Raw genomic sequence first — 20,888 nt, forward strand, 5'->3', positions numbered from 1 at the left:
TGTAAATAATTAACCACAGGATTTAGTTTTCTACCTCCGGGGAGGAATTTCAATGCCATTTAGGCAGTTTTCAACGGACTGCTGATAGCAATGACTTGTCTGCCGACAGAAGTGCAGCCAGATGCTTCAGAGTTAGCGTTAGAACGTTCATAAAAAGTAAGACACACAGGACTCTACTGACCGTTCCCGCCAGAACCCGGAGACCCACCTGAGGCAGCTGCTTTGAGATTCGTCTGAACACGTGATAGTAGAGGTCCCAGGCTTGAGTGAGGTCCTTCACGTTTCCCGATTTCATGTACTTCCTGCACCACTCTTGGGCCTCCATTAAGTCTCGCCCATACGCCTGAGCGGGGAAGCGGGGGAGGGACGCGAGCTGTCAAGGTGCGGACTAGGCCGCGGGCTGAACCCCCAAGCCCAGACAGCAGAGCCGCTCGGGCACACGCTATGGCCGGATGGCTCCGGCCCCTGGCAAGGCGTAGCTCTCCGGTCCTGGAGGCCCCAATCCCAGGACGGCTTATGGGCAAAGTAAGGTCAGAGGAGAGGCGAGATGACCTCGGGAAGAATCTTGTGGTTTTCTGGTTAAAATCTGGGGAGGGTTCCCATAAGTTAGTGACAACTAAACTTGTGCTGGTGTTTTTATATTGTGACCTCAGTTCGGAGAACACTGTATTCAAGTCAGCAGAAAGGCCAGAGGGAAAGGGGTCTGGTGGCGGCTTTGGGTCACGTCGTGTCGCACTTTCTTATCCCATACCTGATTAAAAGACGTTTCCTTCAGAGTCTGGGGGCCCCGTTCCATCATAGCATGCAGGGGCTCCAACACCTCAAACATGCCTTTCACGTTCCTCTCCCCAAAGTATAAACGAGACGCTTCTTCCAGGCCTTCATGCCACATCTCGTGCCAGAGGATGGCCACGCGGATCAGTTCCTCACTCACCTGGACCAAAGAGGGGAAAGAGACAAGCGCTGAGGATGAGCTAACCTCGGAAAGGCCTGTCTTGGGGGTGCTTGGGTGGCTCAGTTGGTTGAGCGTCTGACTGTTGATCTTGGCTCGGGTCACGAAGCCCTGCCTTGGGCTCCGTGCTGAGTGCGGAGCCTGCCTGAGATTCTCTTTCTCCCTCTCTGCCCCTCCCCTGCTCATGTTCTCGTGCTCTCTTAAAAAAAAAAAAAAAAAAAAGGCATGTCTTGGAGAGACAGGAGGTACTCCTTTCAGCAGCACTGTCGTGAGGAAGAAACCATCTCCCTCAAGACCTCTGGCTAGGTGGTGGGGTCCACGAAGGCCCACACGGACTCCTGACTCACCATCATGGCCTGCTGGACCAGGGTGTTACTGTGCTCACACATGTTCTTCAGAATCTTGTTGGCTGCGTTGTGGCGGGCCGTGGTGGTGGACTTGGAGGCCACGGTCAGGGGATAGATGAGGGCCTGAGGCAGACACAGAAGGAACATTCGCAAACTCTGACTTTCAGGAGGACAAGAGAAATGGCCGCCAGCGCTCCTGTGAGTCCACCAGGCGGGGGCGCTGCTCAGTCTCGGGGCGGGTGGGGGGCTCTTTGTCTTCGGGAAGGCCCCGGGCCTGGGACCTCCAGCTGGACGGGTGGGATGCCTGGCTCCCAGTTCCTGCACTTGCGTCTCTAGAGCAGCTTTGGGAGAGGCTGAGCACCAGGTCAAAAGGCCAGCTGTTCGAGGAGAAACCGCCCAGGCGCCCACGTACCTGGGGGTGGTACCGGCCAATGTCGGTGAGAAGCTGGTGGATGAGGCGTCCCACCAAGGGCCTGGGCGTATCAATTCTTGCAATGAGCTGAGGTATGACCTGGTATTCAGAAAGACCCGGAATGCAGCACGTGAGACACAGAAACAACTAGTTATTCTCCCGGGCAACGACCAGCTCTTACAACTTGTCGCGGGAGATGCTGGGAAGCTCTGAAACGGTTCGTTCCCTTCAGTCCTCTGGGAGAAACTAAAGAAACTATGGCTCGACCCCTACCTCTTTACCACTGTTGACTGAACACGCGCGACTCCAGGAGGAGGCAGACCAGGAGCGAGTCTGACCCGCCTTACCTGTAACCACGTGTCAATCTGGATCGCCTTCACCCCCTCCACCAAGGCTTCGTTTACGTCCGGCCAGTGACCGTAATCAAACCACAGGGTGAGGACTCTGGAAACGAAACATGAGAAAGTCACAGAAAACTTAGTCTCCCAGCTTGTGCGTGTGTGTGTTTTAATCTTCAAGGTTCTTGAGAAAAGAATTAACTGGCAGGGCCTCAAATCGGTGGCTCCCCAGTGTTTGGTCTCGGGACCGCCTGGGAGGGTGGGTGGTGATGGCTGTTTAGAACTGGGCTCACACGAGGAGGGGCATCCCAAGTGAATGCTTATTTTATCCCAGACAACGTAGAGGGATCGGCACGGTGCAAGCTCGGAAATCGGACAGATGAGCCCAGGGCTAATCATGGATAATCTTTGCACGTATAGGAAATCACCTGTAGAACAGTGTCAACGGGCTAAATGTGGGACTTAGCTGCCCCTTGTCACCTATGGTCTCCGGACTGGCCGGTCTGTGCCATGTTTAGGCCTTCCTAAGTGGCCTCTAAAAGCCGAGGGCGTTTCGGCACTCGGGCTTCCTCCCGACAGAACACAGCGCACGGAGTGCTCCCAGGCCACTCCTCCTCCTGGGTCTTGGCAGGGGGAGGCCTGTCAGCAGTTCCCCTTGGACACACCCATCAGGGTGGGGCGGGGGAGGGGACCTCCGTGTCATTCTGTGTCCCGCAGAGGCTCACGCAGCCTAGCAGGGCCCGCCCTTCGATACCTCAGCGTGTCCTGGAGGTTGTTGCCTCGCGACAAGGAGATAGAACGGAAGAAGCCCTGGACGGCAGGGACGGTGTACATCAAGAGGGTTTTGGACAAATCCTGTTGGAACACACATTCTTGCCTTAGTGTTCCCATCCGTAAGAGGGGCCTAGCAGCATCCCAACAGTATCTACCTCAAGGAGTGGTTACCAAGTTAAATCAGTTAATGCATGAAGAGCCTCTGGACTAGTACCTGCACACGGCAAGCACTCAATAAATGGCGACTGTGTCACAATGGCTATCATCTTGGGCTAACGGTGGCTTCCTGAGCAGGGTGGCAGGAGGAGGGGCGCGGAGTCTGTACACGCTGCTCCCTGAACTGACAGCCTGGAGGGAGGCGGGGCGCGGGGGGGAAAGGCGAAGGCAGAGGACGGATCCCGTCGGCCTCTGTCCTCAAGTGGACCCGCAGATGTGCACGGCCACCCACGCGCGCAGGTGCAGGGCTTTCAGGGAATGAGCTCATTCTCATGGGAAGAACGACAAGAAACTGAATCTTCAGTTTTGGGGCCATAGCAACGCCTCAAATACAAATACGAGCACAAGGGCACCGTCTCAAACAACGGCGGATGGCAAATGAGCAACATCGTCTAGCTGTACGTGGCACTTCGGGGTGAAGCCCGGGTTCGTGAGGGCCCTGCCAACACCCCACTCCTCAGAGCGCCTGCTGCCTGGGTCTGTCCTCGGTGAGGGAGGAAGGGAAGGGTACCTCAGTGACCTTCTTCTGCAGAGGGGACGGGGTGGGGCTGTTCTCGGTGCTCTCGGCCTCACTCTCGCTGTTGCTGCCCTCGGTGCTGGTGGCCGTGGCGGTGGCGGTGGCCGCTGTGGTGGCGGCAGTGGTCGTGCTGGTGACGTTGGCCCCGCTGGCGTGACGCAGCTTCTTCTTCTCGTCGCGGGCTTGGTTCTGATGTTTGTAGTGCAGCACGGCTTCGAAGTTCATCACTGCCCACGCGTGCCAGGCCTGGGTGTGGCGAGAGTCGAGGATGAGGAGGCCTGAGTGCCAAGGGGCTGCCCTTCCCTCTCAGTGGCCAGCAGAGCAAAACTGCACTTCATCGAAACACTGGGGAATGGGGCCTTTTACTAGACGCAGCCCGATTCCTTCATTTTGTGGGGCCCTTACTGTACCAGCACTGTGGCGAGTGCTGCGGGGGAGGGGCGCCCCAGGGGAGGCACGCCGGGTCCTCACCTCAGGGCCCTTCTGGTCTGGTGGGGGGCCCAGCAACCCAATGACAGGCAAACGTGGGGGGGGGGGCAAGGAGAGACGGGCAGCGGGCAGGCCAGGGCAAGCTTCACAGAGGGGAGGGATTTAGGGGAAGGCTTGAAGAGCAGCCTTCAACGGACAAGGCAGGGACAAGAGGCCAGCAGCAGGGACTTCCTGGCCTGGGGAGGTCAGGGAGGAAGATGCGGGGTGGCCAGCATAGGGCGGTTCACAGGAAACAAACAGACCTGATTGGAGTGCAGGTGCGCAGGAGGAGGTGAGGGGAGGGTTAGCGAAGCAGCGGGGTCAGATTATGGACGGGTTGACATATTAGGTCAAGGAGGTCCCATTTCATTCTAGGTTTGGAAGATTCCCTTGGCAGCTGGTATATGAAACAGCTTATTTAAGACAGCAGAGACTTAGTGGTGCAAGTCTTGACCAGGTTCCAGGCCAGTGGGAAGGGGAGCACGTCAAGAGCACGTATGGGGGCCGGCGTTCCGCCATCCAGCTCTCCCATCCGGCCAGGGTGCGCGGCCTGTCAGAGAGCCGATGCGCCATGACTGTTTGCTGGGAGAAGCCTTTGGTGCTTATTTTGGTAAAGGACGAACTATCCACCCCCGTGCCATGTTCAAGGACGGTACAGCACTGCCTGGTGTAGACAGCAGGAGGCACGCTTTGATTTGGGGGCCTCGTGAGTTTGCAGTGCGGGCAGGACATTAAATAATCCGCTAAGAGTTGGACTTTCTGGATAATCAGGCAATTCCTTTGCATCCCTTGCTAGAAACCTTTCTTTAACATAAATGTCTCCATTTTTCCACCTAAGCAGAGTAGGTTGACCACAGTTGACCTTTATTTGATGAGTGACAATTCTACAATGACCCAGGCTCAGTTTCCCAATACCTTCATTTAGTCAACAGATCACTCCTCTATATCCCCTGCATGACGGGCACTGAGCCAGGGGACGCGGTGAGCAACACGGAACCAGTCTCTGCACACCGATGGGACCACACCATGGGCAGTAAGACAGCATAGACCCCAAAGGACTCATACGAGGGAAAAGCTTAAATTCCTGGAGTCCGTTTTTTTCCCCTCATGACTCGTTTCTTTTCTCATCTGGTTAGGAGAGAGTTCTAACTGGTAAGGTTCCGGCTAGTCAAGGGTTTGCTGGCTATATTTTCCAACGTACGACTGAAGCTGTTCTAGATAGAGTAATAGCTGCTGCTACCACGAAATAGGCATTTTTCCGATCAGAATGAAGCATGCTTAAATCAGGGTAAGATTTTTACTGTGGATGCTTCTGTGTCTTCAGATGCAACTTTTGATCCCAGAGGGATTAAATCACAAAGTATCAACAAGTTAAAGAAATACTGGAAAGAAATGATGACATGTGTTACAGCATGTGGCCATTACCAGGAGGTCCCTGAGGAAGGTCTAAAAACTCAGGGTATGTGCTCTCCTCAAAGATGTGTTCTTCCAAAAATCCCTCCTCTACCGGTCAACCACATCTTTGATACATTTTCTAATTTTGTTTATCTTCCTGAAAAGTCTCCTATGCCGTAACAGGATGTTACCCAGAGCTTTCCAATACAAATAAGAGAAAGTCAAGTTCTTAGATGAGGACCAGGCAGGGATGGAAATCAGGAAGAAGCCGGGAAGGAGTGGATGACCCAAGGGAAGACAGAGTCCCAGAGATTAACTGTGTGTCCAGATGCTCGTAGGAAAACAATCCGCTAAGAGTCTGGAAGACAACAGCATTCCCCAGAGCCACACACGTAATAACGGTGCAGTAAAGTATCTCGCAGATAAAAGATTCGATCAATCTTTCTGTATCGATTAAGCTCGTAAGGGGCCTCTGGCAGTCCAACGAGCAAATGCCCAGATTCGGACCGGCACCACGAGGCTCTGCCGTAAAGCACAAGCGCTCGGGACGCCGGGAGCCGGGCTCTGCCCCCGGAGGAGGTGGGGCTGGGCCGCGGCCTGGGCCTCGGTTACCTTGTACCAGCCGCGGTCGTGCTCCGTGGCGGCGCTGTAGTACTGCAGCACTTTGGGGATGGTGCTCTCATTGATGCCCTGCAGGTTCAGCTGCCACTCCCCGAGTTTCAGGAAACACCTGGAAACAGAGAAACAGGCCCCCGTGTCGCCGTGCCCGCACACCGGCCCTCGCCCTCCACCAGGGAGGACAACTGATTGTGTCAGGGGGGCACGAAAGCCTCCCGGACAGTCGTGCTTGCTCTCGGGAAGCGACGTGGTGGAACCATCAGAATTCTCAACCGCACAGGAGGGAAAAAAACGGGCTTCGGGGATGCGTATTTTACGTATCGTCTCTTCCCCTTGACGCGTCCTTCAATGCTAGCATAAACCAGTACCTGGGATGGGCAGGTCTGTATGGACCCGTCCACCCCCATGTCAGTGTTTGGTGGGAGTTGGCTGTTGAGTAACTTTCCTGATCGACTGCTCCTGGCTTCTCCCTCACTTCTCCCTTCTCCTCCATTTATAATGAATGATACAATACATATCAAAATATTACACATATACTAATAACATTAAGAGCCAACATTAACTGATTGCTACTCCATTCCAGGTACGGCTCTAAATCGTTGCCATGTTTGTTCTATTAACCCTCATATCACCTCTTACCACCCTCACAAATAGGAGCTCTCATTATCCCCTTTATAAATGGTGGGGAAACTGAGGCACAGAGCGGTTAAGTCATGCATCTGAAGTCACACAGCAAGGTAGCGGCGTATCTGGCGTTTGCAAACGAGGAGTCTCACTCTACACTTGATCTTAGCCGAGAGGCTGAGAAGCGATAAGGAGTCTAACTCTAAAGCCAGACACCAGGAGGGAGGACCACAGCACGTGGATGCTCTCGGGCTGCTGAATCCTGGGAAAACAGCAGCAGGGGCTCTGGGGCGGCACGATTCGATGGCCGCCTGGGGTCCCCACTGGAAAGAGCCGGGTCAGGAACTAGTGGCCCACGGAGCCCTGAGCGCTCCCCCTGCCCGTGCTGCAGAGGCGGCTGGCGTTGGCGGGACCGGAGCACGACCGGCCCCGGCCCGGAGGGCCTCACCTGGCCATGAGCTTGTGCAGCTCCTGCTTGTGCTGCTGGTCCTCGCTGGCGATGGCGTGCTGGGCTTGCTGCTGCATGGTCTGCACGAAGTGCTGCATGTGCTGGAAGGCATCGATCTGGAGCAGGACACAGGCACAGGGGGCTGCTTGGTTTGGGGCCCGGCCTCAGGGGCAAGACACTCCTGTCCATCAAACGGGTGTGTGAGCCGACCCCCCCTCCCAGGGGGACACCCCGGAGCGGTGGCGAAGGGTCTCCCACGGTCAGGGGAGCAGGGCGTGATGCCGGGAGGTGGTTAGGCTTTTCAAAAAGATTCGTAGTTTTTCAACTCGAGCCTTAGCTCCCCTTGGTTAACTGCAGTACTATTTTCCTAAGTCTGGGAAAAGCTACGGCCCGGCTACCCCAAAATACCAATTCATATGAGGTAATCTGAAACGACCGCTTATTTCGCTATCAACACACTGCCCCGGGGCAAACCAGGCTTATGGGGAGCTATTTGGGGCCCGTAAAACTTTAGTTTTGTTTCAAACACTCTGGTACCTTGGGATACTCCGGCGGGGCAAAAACCGTGGTTTAAAAAACCCGACAGAACCCTCAGTGCCCGACTGAGAATACAGAGGTGGCGTAGAAGCCCCTCATACGTGCAGGTGAAACGGGGGGTGGGGGGAGACACCGGCCGAGCAGACGTCCAGTTGAACGGGGTAGCTTAGGAGCAAAATGCTCACAGCAGCCTCAAGCAGTCAGATCTATTTACACCACGGGGTCTTATACCAACAAGGCACCTGGGCTAGGAACGGGATGCCGAGTGAGGGAAGACTGGAGGGAGACACGGAGCCAGAGACCTGGGAATAAGTTACAAGCCGTCTGTAGAAGCCCACATGTCCACACACACCAGTGTCTTAATAAACGGGGTCCAGGGGCGCCTGGGTGGCTCAGTCGGTCAAGCGTCCGACTCTCAGTTTCGGCTCAGGTCGTGAGCTCACGGGTCGTGACTTCAAGCCCCGTGCCCGGCTCTGCACCGGTGGTGGCATGGAGCATGCTTGCGGTTCTTTCCCTCCCTCTCGCTCTGCCCCTCGCTCTTTCTCTCCCTCTCAAAATAAATAAATACACAAATGGGGTCCATATGCTCTTCAAAGGGCTTCACGGGTGGAGACAGCACATGGACACAAACGTTCCAACGGAAAAAAATGGTGGACTCTAAACCCACCAACACAGTGAGGGGAAACGCTACGTGAGAGGATGTGAAAAAGAGGCTACGTGTCCTTTCCTGTAGAAGGGGGGGGGGGGGCGGCGGGAAAAGCTAACGTTTTAAATAAATAAGGTCAGGGCGGTCTTCTTCCGTGTTTTTAAAACACAGAAGCAGGTCAGCGGTGACAGTCTTGAAGGAAAAATAAAACTCCCTGGCTTGGGGGCAGAGACCAACCTCAGACACTTTTCAACGTAAGGAATTAATTGGCGTCAACGGGATGGGCTCACCCCAGAGCCAGGATGATGTGACAAAACGATTTATCAGGCAGCTAATCCGTGCAGGGGGACATTGCAGACACACAGATGTTCAACAGTTAACAAGACAACTGTCCCCCTCAGACAGCTAGCTGCCTTCATAGGGTCCCATTACTCACCACTGGCTTTGAAAAATGAACTACGTTAGCATCCCACACCTGGGAAGTGATAAATGTTCTTTTAGTTTTTCTACAAGAAACCGCACTGACCAGACTTAGAGCTGATTAAAAAGAAGAAGAAGAAGAAGAAAAAAAAAAAAGAATTGAGAGGCAGCAGTAGAAAGATCAATCGGGGGGCTCCTGGGTGGCTCAGTCGGTTAAGCGGCCGACTTTGGCTCAGGTCATGATCTCGCGGTCCATGAGTTCGAGCCCCGCGTCGGGCTCTGTGCTGACAGCTCAGAGCCTGGAGCCTGTTTCAGATTCTGTGTCTCCCTCTCTCTCTGCCCCTCCCCCGTTCATGCTCTGTCTCTCTCTGTCTCAAAAATGAATGTTAAAAAAAAAAAAAAAAAAAAAGAAGATTAATCGGGAGAAAGGTGGCTGACTGATAACTCAGTGTGACGAGCGTGTCCATCAAGCAGGTAAGAACTACACCAGGAATGCTGAGGTCAGGGCTGTTCGGAGCCCATGAGCTCTGTGTCACTGACAGTCCAGACACACAGGTTAGAGTCTTTTGGGGAGGCTCAACAAGGCACTGAACAAAAAATAAATTGCCCAAACTGGGGAGGACTGGGTATTACTTTGGATTTGAAGCTCAGTATAAAGTAAATTTATCCCACTCGGGGGAATCTATATCCTTTTCCTCTGTGGCATGGAGGCAATTTATTTTCAAGGAATTGAAAATGTTCTATTAAAATCCCTCTTGGTTCCGCCCCTGGGAAGTGAGGAGAGAAAAACTGATTTTCTCTCTCTCTCTCTCTCTCTCTCTCTGACGGATGAGGGACCGGCCACTCAGAGGAAGGGGTTTCTCTCATGCCCAGAGTTTAAGCTGCACATCATACTCTTGGCTCCTGGATGCCTGAGTGGTTTGTGGGCAAGACGGACAAGCTCAGCTTAGCGAAATGTCATGGAAGGACCGGCCTGTCTCTAGATTCCGGGAGGCGGCTCACCTAGGAAAACACGGTACGGTCACCTACTGCCTGACACCTTCCTGCAAAGCCGACGCTGCGTTTCTCAAACTCTTTCTGCCTTATGCAGGGCAGAACACAACAGTTTACTGAATTGTTTCTAGTGGCAGGAAAGCAGAGCTCAGAGAAGAAAAGCACCTGGTTCAACAGCACAGTTATTACTAAGCACTTGGTTTTCTTTGAGTAGCTCCCGAATGTCTGCGAAGGCAGAACATCTCTAGCTCTGGGCTTGAAGTTCGAGCCCCTAACTTGAAAGAGGTTTCTCAATTTCTAATCCATGTCATTTTATGGGCTCCCACCAGAATGTGGGCTTCCAAGAAGAGGCTGTAATGTGTGGAGAAGCCGGGCTGTGGTCCCATGTTGAAAGAAGCCACCCCTTGGTTGAGACATCAGCCAGGAGGCTCCCGCTGCCTGCCTTCGGCAAGACGTTCAAAGACTTGGAGGCTGCACGTAGGAAGGAAACCGGACTAGATTCAGATCCAGTACCTTCTGTTTTTCTCATCTGCCTGGAGGAGGTCAGGCTTTGCATCGGAACCGCTCTGGCCTGGGAAGCTTGCAGAGCCTTGCAACCACACCAAAGCAAACCAGATCCCAATGAACAACAGGAGAAAACACCCCTCCTCCCCGCCCCCGCCCCAGACCATACGAGTGGGGAATGCAGCTCGGGTCGATACGACTGAAACGCACCCCTGTCCAAGACCAGCGCTGGGCTCCAGGGCTCCCGATCCCACTCTGGGCGGCGTTCGTCGTCAGAGTCGACCATCCGAAAGGAAGGCAGTTTCTAGACACAGTCCTAGATTTCCCTAAGCATGCCTCCCACTGAGACACGACTGCTATGTTATGGCATCTTTCCACGGCCACGGCCGCAGTGCTGACCCCTCTCACGACGGGTCCCAATGCGGGGACCACAGTGGCGAGAGAGGGAGAGCTGGGACGCCCTCTCTGTCCGGTAAGGAGGACGAGGAGCCAAAGCGGATGCTGATTTTGCCTCCGGGGCCAACTTTTTGTTAATCATCGCCATCATCCAGGAAGACGGTTTCAAAAAAATAAAACCAAAAACCCCCGCCAGGAGCCGCATCTAATTCCCTGTCTGGGGAAGGCCCTGCCTGTAACTAAAGTAAGAGGAATTCTACGCTGGCTCCAAGGTGACGCTCCCGACTGGATTCAACATTACACTCGGTGTTGCTGCTTCTGAATCCCAAGCGATGATAGGACAGGAGACGAGAAGTCTGAAAACGCAAACTGGTCTTGTGAAATTTCCCATCTGTGCTCTCACAGATAGGCTGTCCTTTCGGTACTGAATAGCCCACCTTCTCTTGGGGGGGGGGGGGGGTTAGAAATTCTGCTTTCTCTATGTTCTAGCATAATCAGTTATATTACGTGATTACACTCATTGGTTCGATCAACTGTACACGTGCACGTCCTCGAATATGATTCACTTTTGAAATCGGGCCAAATAGCTTCCTACCAGGAGCTAACTCCCTGACATGGTGGTTTGGATGCTGTTTCCCTTTGGGCCCCGAGGCAGTGACAAGCCGATTAGTGAGCATTTTGGAGCGACGCGGTCTACTGCTGGACGGAATCGGGACACAGACCTTGCGAGCACTCTTCCACATGTTTTTCATGTAGGCGTAGGTCACCTGAGGGTGAACTGTTGGCAGAGGATGGTCAAGTTGCCGAGACGGATCAACTCCCAGGAGCAACACCAAGGTCTTATGAGCAAGAGCCTTAAAACCAAGAGAGGTCAGGTTATAAACAGAACGGGACCGGGAGCGCCGGGCCCTCCTCAGCCTCCCACCCTGCCCTGGTGGCGGGGGTGACTCACCAGCCTGCCACTCTTGCCACACAGGCTGGCATACTTGAGCCAGGTCCTCATGTCCTCGTGGGGGCTGACCACGAGCGAGCGCACCATCAGGATTTTCTGCCAGTCCTCCACGATGCGCTGGCAGCCCTGGAACATTCGGGGGTGAGAGTTAGGTAGGTCTCCTGCTGTCGCTTCATCCCCGACAAGCAACAGCAAAACCCACCTTGAGCCAAAGAAAAGAAACTCATTTTTACAACCTCAACTTTCTCAAGGGAAGGGTACTGCGAAGAAAACAAGAAAACAAAACACTTCTTAGGAACCTCTCAAAATCTGAGGACCAGGGGAGTATGGACTCTGGCGCTTGGATCCCGGCCCTGCCACTTACCATCTATGTGACGCTGTGCAAGTTACTTAGCTGGTAAAAGGGGGTAAAGGCAGTACCAACTTCATAGGGCTATGATGACGGTGACAGGAGTTAAATTATTTAAACTGCTTTTCTGGATTGTAAATAATGCGTCTTTAACTTTGATTTGATTTTTTTTTTTTTTTTTTTTTTTTTTTGCTTCAGTTTCTCTGGATGAAGTGGACTATCACTGACAAACGCAATGTTAAAATGTATCATGCAGGGGCTCCTGGGTGGCTCAGTCGGTTGAGCGTCCGACTTTGGCTCGGGTCACGATCTCGTGGTCCGTGAGTTCGAGCCCCGCGTCGGGCTCTGTGCTGACAGCTCGGAGCCTGGAGCCTGCTTCAGATTCTGTGTCTCCCTCTCTCTCTGCCCCTCCCCTGCTCGTGCTCTCTCTCTCTGTCTCAAAACTAATAAATAAAAACATTAAAAAAAAATGTATCATTCAGGGGCGCCTGGTTGGCTCAGTTGGAGAAGCTTGTGACTCTTGATCTTGGGGTCATGAGTTCAAGCCCTACGTTGGGTGTAGAGATTAAAGATAAAATCTTTTTAAAAATGTATTATTCAACATTTGGAAGATGAATTAAGTACAAAAGAAGTTTAAACAATTAAAATTTCACATGACGTTGCTCGTAAACTGGTGGCATAAATAGTCCTGAAGTTATTAATCCCATCTGATGATAGGAAAGGTGATGAGGAATCTGAAAAACCGAACCAGACTTGTGACCAGTTATTGATGCCTAAACCTTCATGAAAACCTGCCTAGATTCTTTTCTCTTCATTTGTCCCAGAGCAAAAACTGCACGGAGAAGGAAAAGTGCCTCATTTGTTCACATCTATACATTCCTTTTAATGACAACAGAGTGGGGGCACCTGGGTGGCTCAGTCGATTATGCGTCCAACTTCGGCTCAGGTCATGATCTCACGAGCTCGAGCCCCGCGTCGGGCTCTGTGCTGACAGCTTGGAGCCTGGAGCCTGCTTTCAGATTCTGTGTCTCCCTCTCTCTTTGCCCCTCCCCTACTCATGCTCTTGGTCTCTCTCTCTCTCGAAAAAAATAAAAGTAATAATAAAAAAATAGAATGAATTCATCATTATTAAAATTTTATATCAAATATAATAGTTTTATATCAAATACTTTGGAGGGAGAGTGGGCCTCTCCTCTTCCTCACTGTAAGAAGTCAGGCTCAGAGACAGACCTGCAGGGGGGCAGAGCTCCTGAGACCTGTCACTCCTTTGGTGAATTCATCGGTTCAAAAGGCAAATGGAACCAAATGAACCATCCCTCCATGGAGGCGATTCTGAGAGCCCAGCAGCAATGGCCACAGGCTTTTAAGTGTAACAGGATCCAGAGTGAACTTAAATGCAGAACTCAAGGCACATGAGGCTGACCTCTCATGCTCCCCACGGGAGACCCTGGCGGGGGATCTCCACGGAAATGACCTGATCACAAAATGGCGGCCTTCCAGCTGAGGCGGCTTATCGAGTGCTTTGACGACAAGCCATCCATGAGAGCCAAATTTCTGCCACTAACTTAGTGCTTTATTTTCAGGCCTCGGACCGTGTCTTTCCGTCCCATTAAGTGTGGCAACAGTGATTTGGAAAGTTATAAAAACAGAAAAAAGTACATCGAGTGACTGTTTTGGGAACTCCTCACCATCCGCTAGTTTCTTCCAGATGCCGAAATGATCGGGCCCCCTGTGAGCCAAAAAGCATCTTGCTGTCTCAAGGTAGGAAAGTCACGAAGGCCTCCGATGACGACAGTGTTTTGGACACGGTAAAGTCAAGCACGGGTTTCCCCTCTCCAAGACTCATTTACTCCACCCCCGTCCGGGTCTCTATTTGGACAAGGTCTCCCTTGTCAGAATGGCAAAAGATTCATCAGATCTCTGATGTGGAAACTCTTTACCCCATTACAGACACTTAAAAAAAAAACCGGGGTGTGTCCAAGGCAGGTGGGAAATGCTTGCTCTGTGGAATTCTTTTCTGGTGGCCAATGGACAATTTTCCATCAAAACATTCACTGGGCGTTTCATAATTGCTAATAAAACATCTCAAAGAACTGCATGTGCTCACTGCAGAGCGTAAGTGACTCTGCATTCACACACGCTCTTTGCCTCCTGCTCTCCCCTCGCCAGCGGAATGTGCCCAAAGCTCCCCAGACAGGAATGCGGCCTGGAGTGAAAAGGTTTTCTCACAGCCCACTGAGGAGGGGCCTGGAGCCGAATTTGGAAACAGGTATGGATGGGCCAAGAGGAACTGTCTAAAACCGTGGCGGGGCGGGGGGGGGGGGGGGGGGGGGAACGACGGACGAGTGGCTTCTGCAGCGCTGAAGGCTTTTTCTCCTTTGCAAATGAACTTGCCCTCCTACCAAAGCAAGGAATGGGAGAGCTGTCCTTTCCAAGAACACTTAAGACTGCTGGCTCCCACATCTGGAACGGACTGCTCCTCACGCTTCAAACGATCAGAATGTACAATGAAAACACTGATGCAGGACTTGGAGAAGTTCCTCCGTGAGGGAAACTTCAGTCAGAAGAGAGACTGTGGACGACTACGGCCTGAGGAACTGTACACGGCAGGGGTCGGTCAATCGAAGCATCAGGTAACCCCGGTTAAAAAGCTGGATGTGGGTGGCCACGAAGTGGATTCAGAGCAGTGGTTCTCAGTGTTGGCCACACACTGGAAACATCTGGGGAGGCTGAAAAGATACTGAGCCTCGGTCTGTCCCCAGAAATTTGGATTTATTTAGTCTGGGAAGCGGTCTAGGTATCCGGACTTGAAAATCTCTGCAGGTCATTCTATCGTGCAGCTGAAGTGGAGAACCACCGAATCCGGGGTTAAGATTCTCAACAGGTTGTCTAGAAGTGGCACTTATTAAAGACGTTTTCTTGCCCTCCTCGAAAAGGGTAAGAGGAGGCTGGAGAACTGGTCATTCTCTCACACCTAAGGGCTTAGGTGCCGGGACTTTGAGCGCTTTGCCTTGAACGCGGCCCCAGCCTCTGTGAGGAGGCAGGGAGCGCATGGCGAGCCAGAGCAGGGGAGGGAGAGTGGACGGGCTACCCCGGGGCTTTCTGCCGGCCTCACCTGCAGTCTCTCCCACCAGATCTGGCGGATGATCTCCCGTCGCTCGGGGACGAGCTTGTACTGGATAACCTCCTCCAGCTCGGAGAGCATGTGGCAAGAAACCATGGCCTGATGGAAGCAAATCACATTCCAACTTAATACGGCATGAACAATCCACAGCCAGGATTCATTTCAATCATTCCTTCTGGCGACAGGGTATCTGCTGAGAACACACAGGCATGTTCTCAGCGGCCTGTGACTCCTCACTGGCCCGCGCTGAGGAAAGAACTGAAATGAGCCTTTAAAACGACACTGTGCAGAATGCTCGACACTCACCCCATATGCCCGACTGTAGCTCTCTCCTGCCATAGCAGTTAGCTCTGCATCCAGCAGGTCCCTGGCTTTGTCGATACACTAGAAGAGAAACAGAGAAGCCTGGAACTGAGCCATGGGCTCGGGAGCTGAGCGTGGTCTTCGGCTTCCTAACTAGTTGGAGCTTATCCGTTTCACTTAAACTCTAGTGATGGAGAGAAAAGTTCACTGAAGAAGGAAAGAAGCCTTTTACCAGATTTGCAAGGCTAAAGAAGAGCATTATCCAATTTCCCAGAAAAGACAGAACGTATGGCAACCAAAAGCTTAACATCCCGAATCCTAGGTAACGAGGGAAGGAATAGGTATGCTGAGAATCACTGTGTTCTCAGGACGTCAGGGTGGCCCAGTCGGTTGAGCGTCCGACCTCGGCTCAGGTCATGATCTCACAGCTCGTGGGTCCGAGCCCCACATCGGGTTCTGTGCTGACAGCTCGGAGCCCGGAGCCTGCTGTGGATCCTGGGTCTCCCTCTCTCTCTCTGCCCCTCCCCTGTTTGTGCTCAGTCTCTCTCAAAAATAAATGATAAACATTAAGTAAAAAAAAAAAAAGAAAAGAAAAGAATCACTGTGTTCTCCTGTCTCAAGACGACAGCTTGTGGACCTGCCTTCTTTCATCTTTTCCTTGCTGGACGTATTTGTGGAACTAAACCGTGCAAACCCTTACTAGCTCCAGGTGGCCATCACTGGCTTCTAAGCGTCTTGTCCTCATGCAGGAGTGCCGTGGCTCCTGGCAGAGGAATGTCCAGACCTGTCCATGTCACAGGCGCCTCTGTGCCTGTGAAACGACGGCCCAGGCCTCAGTTCTCATCATGTAAGCCCGAGCTCAGGGGATGGCCCCAGGACTGTGGTTTGAGTCTTGTGTTTCCTCAACTCAAGACCCCGCATGCAAAGCTTTTCCTTTCTCGAATATTTGAGCTTCGTTACTGTGCCCCCATCCCTTGGGTGCTCGGGTCATTTACCCCAGCACCTCACCCAAGACAGCCTGGTGCCTGTTAGGATGTGACCACTTTGTTCTTTTATCCCGTGAGCCAGCACAGGGTTCTCAAATACAGAGCTCCCTTTCCCAGGCCATCGCTATGTGACACGCCTGAACAGCCGAAGAACCTGGAGACTGACCTCTGCAGACGGGGCTGCTGCTTCCCAAACCCTCCTCGGGTGAGACACACAGCCCTTCGGTACTACAAGGGATGCTGCTAAAGCAGAGCGATCAGAGGGTGCAGTGCTGACCCGAGAAGCGAATTCCAAAACCACCTAAATGGCAAATTCCAGAACACCTCTGTCCCTCTTAGAGCAGAAAGTGGCCCTGGCTGATGTGCTGGCAGTCTTCTTGCGAGTCTTATGCTCCAAAGCCTAGATTCTGATGTGCTCACGGAGCCGAACCCCAGAGCGGAAGGACATTAGCCCATTTCCACAGGGGCTGCGTGCCTCGGAACTGACGGGGCACAACTAATCACCTTTCCTTTGCTAGACGGTCTGAGTACACGTAGGCTTTTACCTGTTGCGCCAAGGAGAAGAGGTCCTGATGTAGTGCCAGCACGGCTCTATAAAATGCCCCATCGTGGGTGTCCCGAGGGATCATACAGGTATATTCCTCCATGCTGTCCCACTGACCTACACACACACACACACACACACACACACACACACACACACACAGAGACAGAGAGAGAGAGGAAAGCATTAGGGTGGTCAGCTTGCTAGGATGCTAAGGGAGCAGCTCAAATTGGCCTTGTCATTGTACCTTGCATTTAGCTTGGGGTTCAAATGAGACGGGCTTGTGCCTGATGTATCAAAACCCTGCCAAGACTCTCTACCCTACAGGGTTGAGCGAGCCAGTGTAACAAGCAAAGCCACATCTGTCTTCCAAACACAGGACTCCACTGCTGCCCCAGGGAGCTCCGTGAAAGATGGGAGAAACCCAGTGAGTGCAAAGCCTACCTGTCAAGAGGCTTTAACGTAGCACCTCATTAACCTAGAGGACTCGCTCAGGCTTCCCTAGGTGACACGGGATGGCTTTCTTCCCTACTAGCAAAGCAGCTCGCAGTTTGACGGTACATTGGAAATTACATTTTCCCCTCAACGACTGAAAGAGGCCATTACCCAGACAGGGGGCAGGATTAGACAAAGAGTTCGCCCGCCTCACTCTGGCACTACCTGTGCCTCAGGAGGGAGGAGATAAATATTTTAAGAGGTTCTGTTATAACAGAAAGATGGGCTGGGTCATAGCACAGCGGTCTCTGTATCAGGGCACAGACCGGGGAAAGGGCTACATCCAGAAAGAGACAATGACTTCCCCTGACGGGGGGAGCACGCATCAGATGCCAGCGTTTCCAAGCCCATCTGCAGAAACGCTATTAGCCTCATTAGCTGCAGACTGCAGGGCAGCCGATTTTACAAGGCATTTTCCTGCCTTTCACTCCAGACCATCGACTCATTCATTCTCGGTGCCTCTGGGCAAAAGCAAATGGCAAACGATGACTCCTCAGGAAGCACTTTGTTTTTGAAAAATGTCCTGGATCCAGCCCAGAGCTCATGAATGGAAAGGATATAAGCTCTGTGACTCAAGAGGGATGGAATGGAGGTAGAGGGTTATGTAACCTTCCTCTGGACTCCACAGGTGAAGCTTTTCACTTGGGGCGTCCTGTGGCTTCTGTCCCCGCTTATTGAGAACATCTCTGGACCAGACATTGGTAATCTCAGCTGGGGCCTGGTGTCAGAAATCTACACTTGTCTGTGGGGACTGAAAGGAGATTTCTGCCTTAAAATACTCAGGGAGTAAGGGGGGTATCAGGCAGCAAGGAGGAGAACAGAAAATACAGAACTGTGAAAATGTTTATAAGTGTTGGAGAAGGTGAGGGCATATGGGAGTTCGTTATACTATTCTCTTCACTTTTATATGTGTTAGGAAAGTTCTAGAATAACAGTTAAGAAATAAAAGGAGACAGACAGCTGTCTTCTCTCTTTATTCCTGCTAGGGGTAAAGACATGATGGGCGGAGCTCCAGCAGCCATCCTGGATCATGAGGTGGACTTGAAAATGGAGGTCCCACGCAAAGCAGAAAATATGGAGAGAGGCTAATGGCAATGGAGCCAGACACTAGGTTGGAAATTTCTACTTCTAGATATTATTCGTAAGAGAGAAAAATAAACCAGTAATTTGTTTAGAATAAACAAAACCTCACTAAATATATCAGTTTTGATGCTTGCTGGCTGGTTTTCTTGGCTTCCCTGGTGAGAGCCATTTTTACCCATGTCTAACAAGTCAGTCACAGTCATCAGGTAGAAGGCACGGGTGGGAGAGACAGACGTGGGTACAGGCTATTTGACACTTCTATGGACCTCACGTTTCTACCTGTAACCACAGCTGCCTTAATTTTTGAATGCGAGCCCCCAGCCACCCCCTCCCTACCCCGACGGGGGTGCCTGGGAGGGAAGCCTCACCTAAGCCCCAGGCAGCTGCAGCGGCCATCCGGGCCATCTTGGCTTGGGTCTCATCGTTAACCAGGGTCCACTTCTCACAGCACTGCTGGTGGAGCTGCCCCCTGAAGGAAGAGAACCAGACAGTTGTGTTACCCGAAACCACTTCCACAACCTGTGCGTCGTCCTCTCTGGCCCCCTGGGTGAGCTGGGGCCTGCCGTGAACCGGGAGCCTTCAAATAAAAAGCACTTTTGACTGGGTCCTAAGATACAGGAGAAGTGGTCGGTGACTTCTTTCTACGGCCTGGTGGCTCACCATTTGTCGGCGGATGACTTTATCGAGGCTGGGGACTGTGTCTAACTCTGGGATCGGAGATGTCCTGGGCATCCCGCCCCCTTCATAAATACTAAGTAGCTTCTTTCCTAGGCCAGTGAATTTTGGGCTCTTTCCCCTTAGCGGGCCTACAGAGAAAGCAATCTGAAGAGACACAGCGACATCTGGACATTCATCTTGGGCTCAAAGGTTTAGGGAGAACGGGCTCTTGAAAGTGTGATACAAACGGCTGTGGTCTGAAATGAGACGCAACTGAAATCCATCAGCACAGGACGAGGAAGGCTCAACCGTGGTCACGCCCACCAGAAACCCAGATGCCCGTTCCCGGATTTTATACAACTGCCGTTCGTGTGGGGAAGGACTATGAGATACCGAGATCTGAATGGTGCTCAAGAGACTTCAATCCACCAAGAGGGCAGAAGGCCTCTCGAGAAGCGAGACGTCCCGTTGACTCCTGACACCGTTGCCTTCCCACGTTCCCCTCCTGAATGAATGGATGTCAAACCTTGCTGGTGGGCGGACAGGACCCTCTGTTTTCCTGTCAGCTTCAAGACTCAGCTAGGAGACTCTAATCCTTCACGCTTTCCGAAAGAGACGCTGCAGCATTTTTTTTTTTTTTTTTTTTTTTTTTTTAGGATGTTCTAACTTGGTCTTGGCAGTGGAGTCAAGAGAAAAGGTACAAGTTCCAAGTGGCCCCGATCAGAAGCTGTGTGGGACATGAGCTACACGGTGTGTGGTCAAGATGCTGAAGCCAGTCAGTTGTGAAGGGCTCTAGGCTGAGCTCACCGAGAAGCGGACTAGCGACCACTGCCAGGACAACTGCTCAGGGCCGTGATCCAGCACGGTGGCACAGCCGTCACTAACTTCTCTGGCGCACGATCAAGAGAGCCGGGGCCACGACATTCTAGTTCAGTACACGGCTAGGATCAAAAAGAGGAGGAAGGGGAGTGGGCCGCCTCTGTGCCCCAGGCACTCACTGAAGCTCGGTGACGGGAGCAGGATGGAGGTCGCTGTTGGCTTCCTGCCATCCACCCCCAAAACCTTCACCGCTGGGCCCTGCAAGGGGTGACCTTTGAGCAGCAGTTCTCAAACTGTCTGTGCATCACAATCCCCCGGAGGCTCCTTCCTTCAAACAGATTGTTGGGCGTCACTCCCTGAGCCTGACTCAGGAGGCGTGCACTGGGGCCTAAGAAGGTCCACGTCTAACAAGTTTCTAGGTGATACTGACACTGCGGCCCCGTGTCTGAGAATCACGGACTCAGTGGCAGATTTTTGTTGGGGTCCTGCCTAGACGTCGGGGAGGAAGCTGCCTGATCTCTGAACGGTTCTTCTAACCCTAGATTTCAAATCTGTATAGCTGGGGGCCACAGGCAACTCAGCACCCTCCAGTCTTGTCAGGACCACCCAGCTCTGTGCCGTAGGTCTGTGGACCCAGCTGTGCTTTTCATCTAGAGGCAGGGAGCGAGTTCAGTGTGAAACACCACAAACTGTTACCTGAAAAGACACAGCAGGGAGCAGCGGCCCCCGACGGCAGACATGGGCACCGCCTCTAACCTGTGGCCCTGTTAATAGCTGCCAGCACACACAGAGGGGGGTTCCTCTCCCATCAGCATTTGTCACAAACAAAAATGCAGAATACACTGAATCTTAACGCTCAAAGGCAAGGGGAGAACAAAATCAAATACATAAGAAAATATGAGGGGCGCCTGGGTGGCTTGGTCGGTTAAGCGTCCGACTTCGGCTCAGGTCATGATCTCACGGTCTGTGAG

The 20,888-nt window shown here is 52.6% G+C and overlaps 1 protein-coding gene across 1 annotated transcript in view; it reads right to left on the minus strand.

The window, feature by feature from the left end:
* The window catches only part of MTOR (mechanistic target of rapamycin kinase), a 132,755-nt gene that overhangs the window by 15,464 nt on the left and 96,403 nt on the right, over window positions 1-20,888 (minus strand). The window contains exons 31-45 of the mRNA XM_042954026.1: window positions 18,810-18,910; window positions 16,865-16,980; window positions 15,337-15,414; window positions 15,022-15,129; window positions 11,558-11,683; window positions 11,328-11,459; window positions 7,110-7,225; window positions 6,032-6,149; window positions 3,551-3,802; window positions 2,804-2,904; window positions 2,059-2,155; window positions 1,712-1,810; window positions 1,300-1,422; window positions 752-934; window positions 209-343 (exon numbers count right to left, since the gene is read on the minus strand). Coding sequence (XP_042809960.1) covers window positions 209-343; window positions 752-934; window positions 1,300-1,422; window positions 1,712-1,810; window positions 2,059-2,155; window positions 2,804-2,904; window positions 3,551-3,802; window positions 6,032-6,149; window positions 7,110-7,225; window positions 11,328-11,459; window positions 11,558-11,683; window positions 15,022-15,129; window positions 15,337-15,414; window positions 16,865-16,980; window positions 18,810-18,910 — 1,885 coding nt within the window. The remainder of the gene's footprint in view (window positions 1-208; window positions 344-751; window positions 935-1,299; window positions 1,423-1,711; window positions 1,811-2,058; window positions 2,156-2,803; window positions 2,905-3,550; window positions 3,803-6,031; window positions 6,150-7,109; window positions 7,226-11,327; window positions 11,460-11,557; window positions 11,684-15,021; window positions 15,130-15,336; window positions 15,415-16,864; window positions 16,981-18,809; window positions 18,911-20,888) is intronic.

This window comes from Panthera leo, chromosome C1, assembly GCF_018350215.1.
Source record: "Panthera leo isolate Ple1 chromosome C1, P.leo_Ple1_pat1.1, whole genome shotgun sequence".
NCBI classification, from domain to species: domain Eukaryota; kingdom Metazoa; phylum Chordata; class Mammalia; order Carnivora; family Felidae; genus Panthera; species Panthera leo.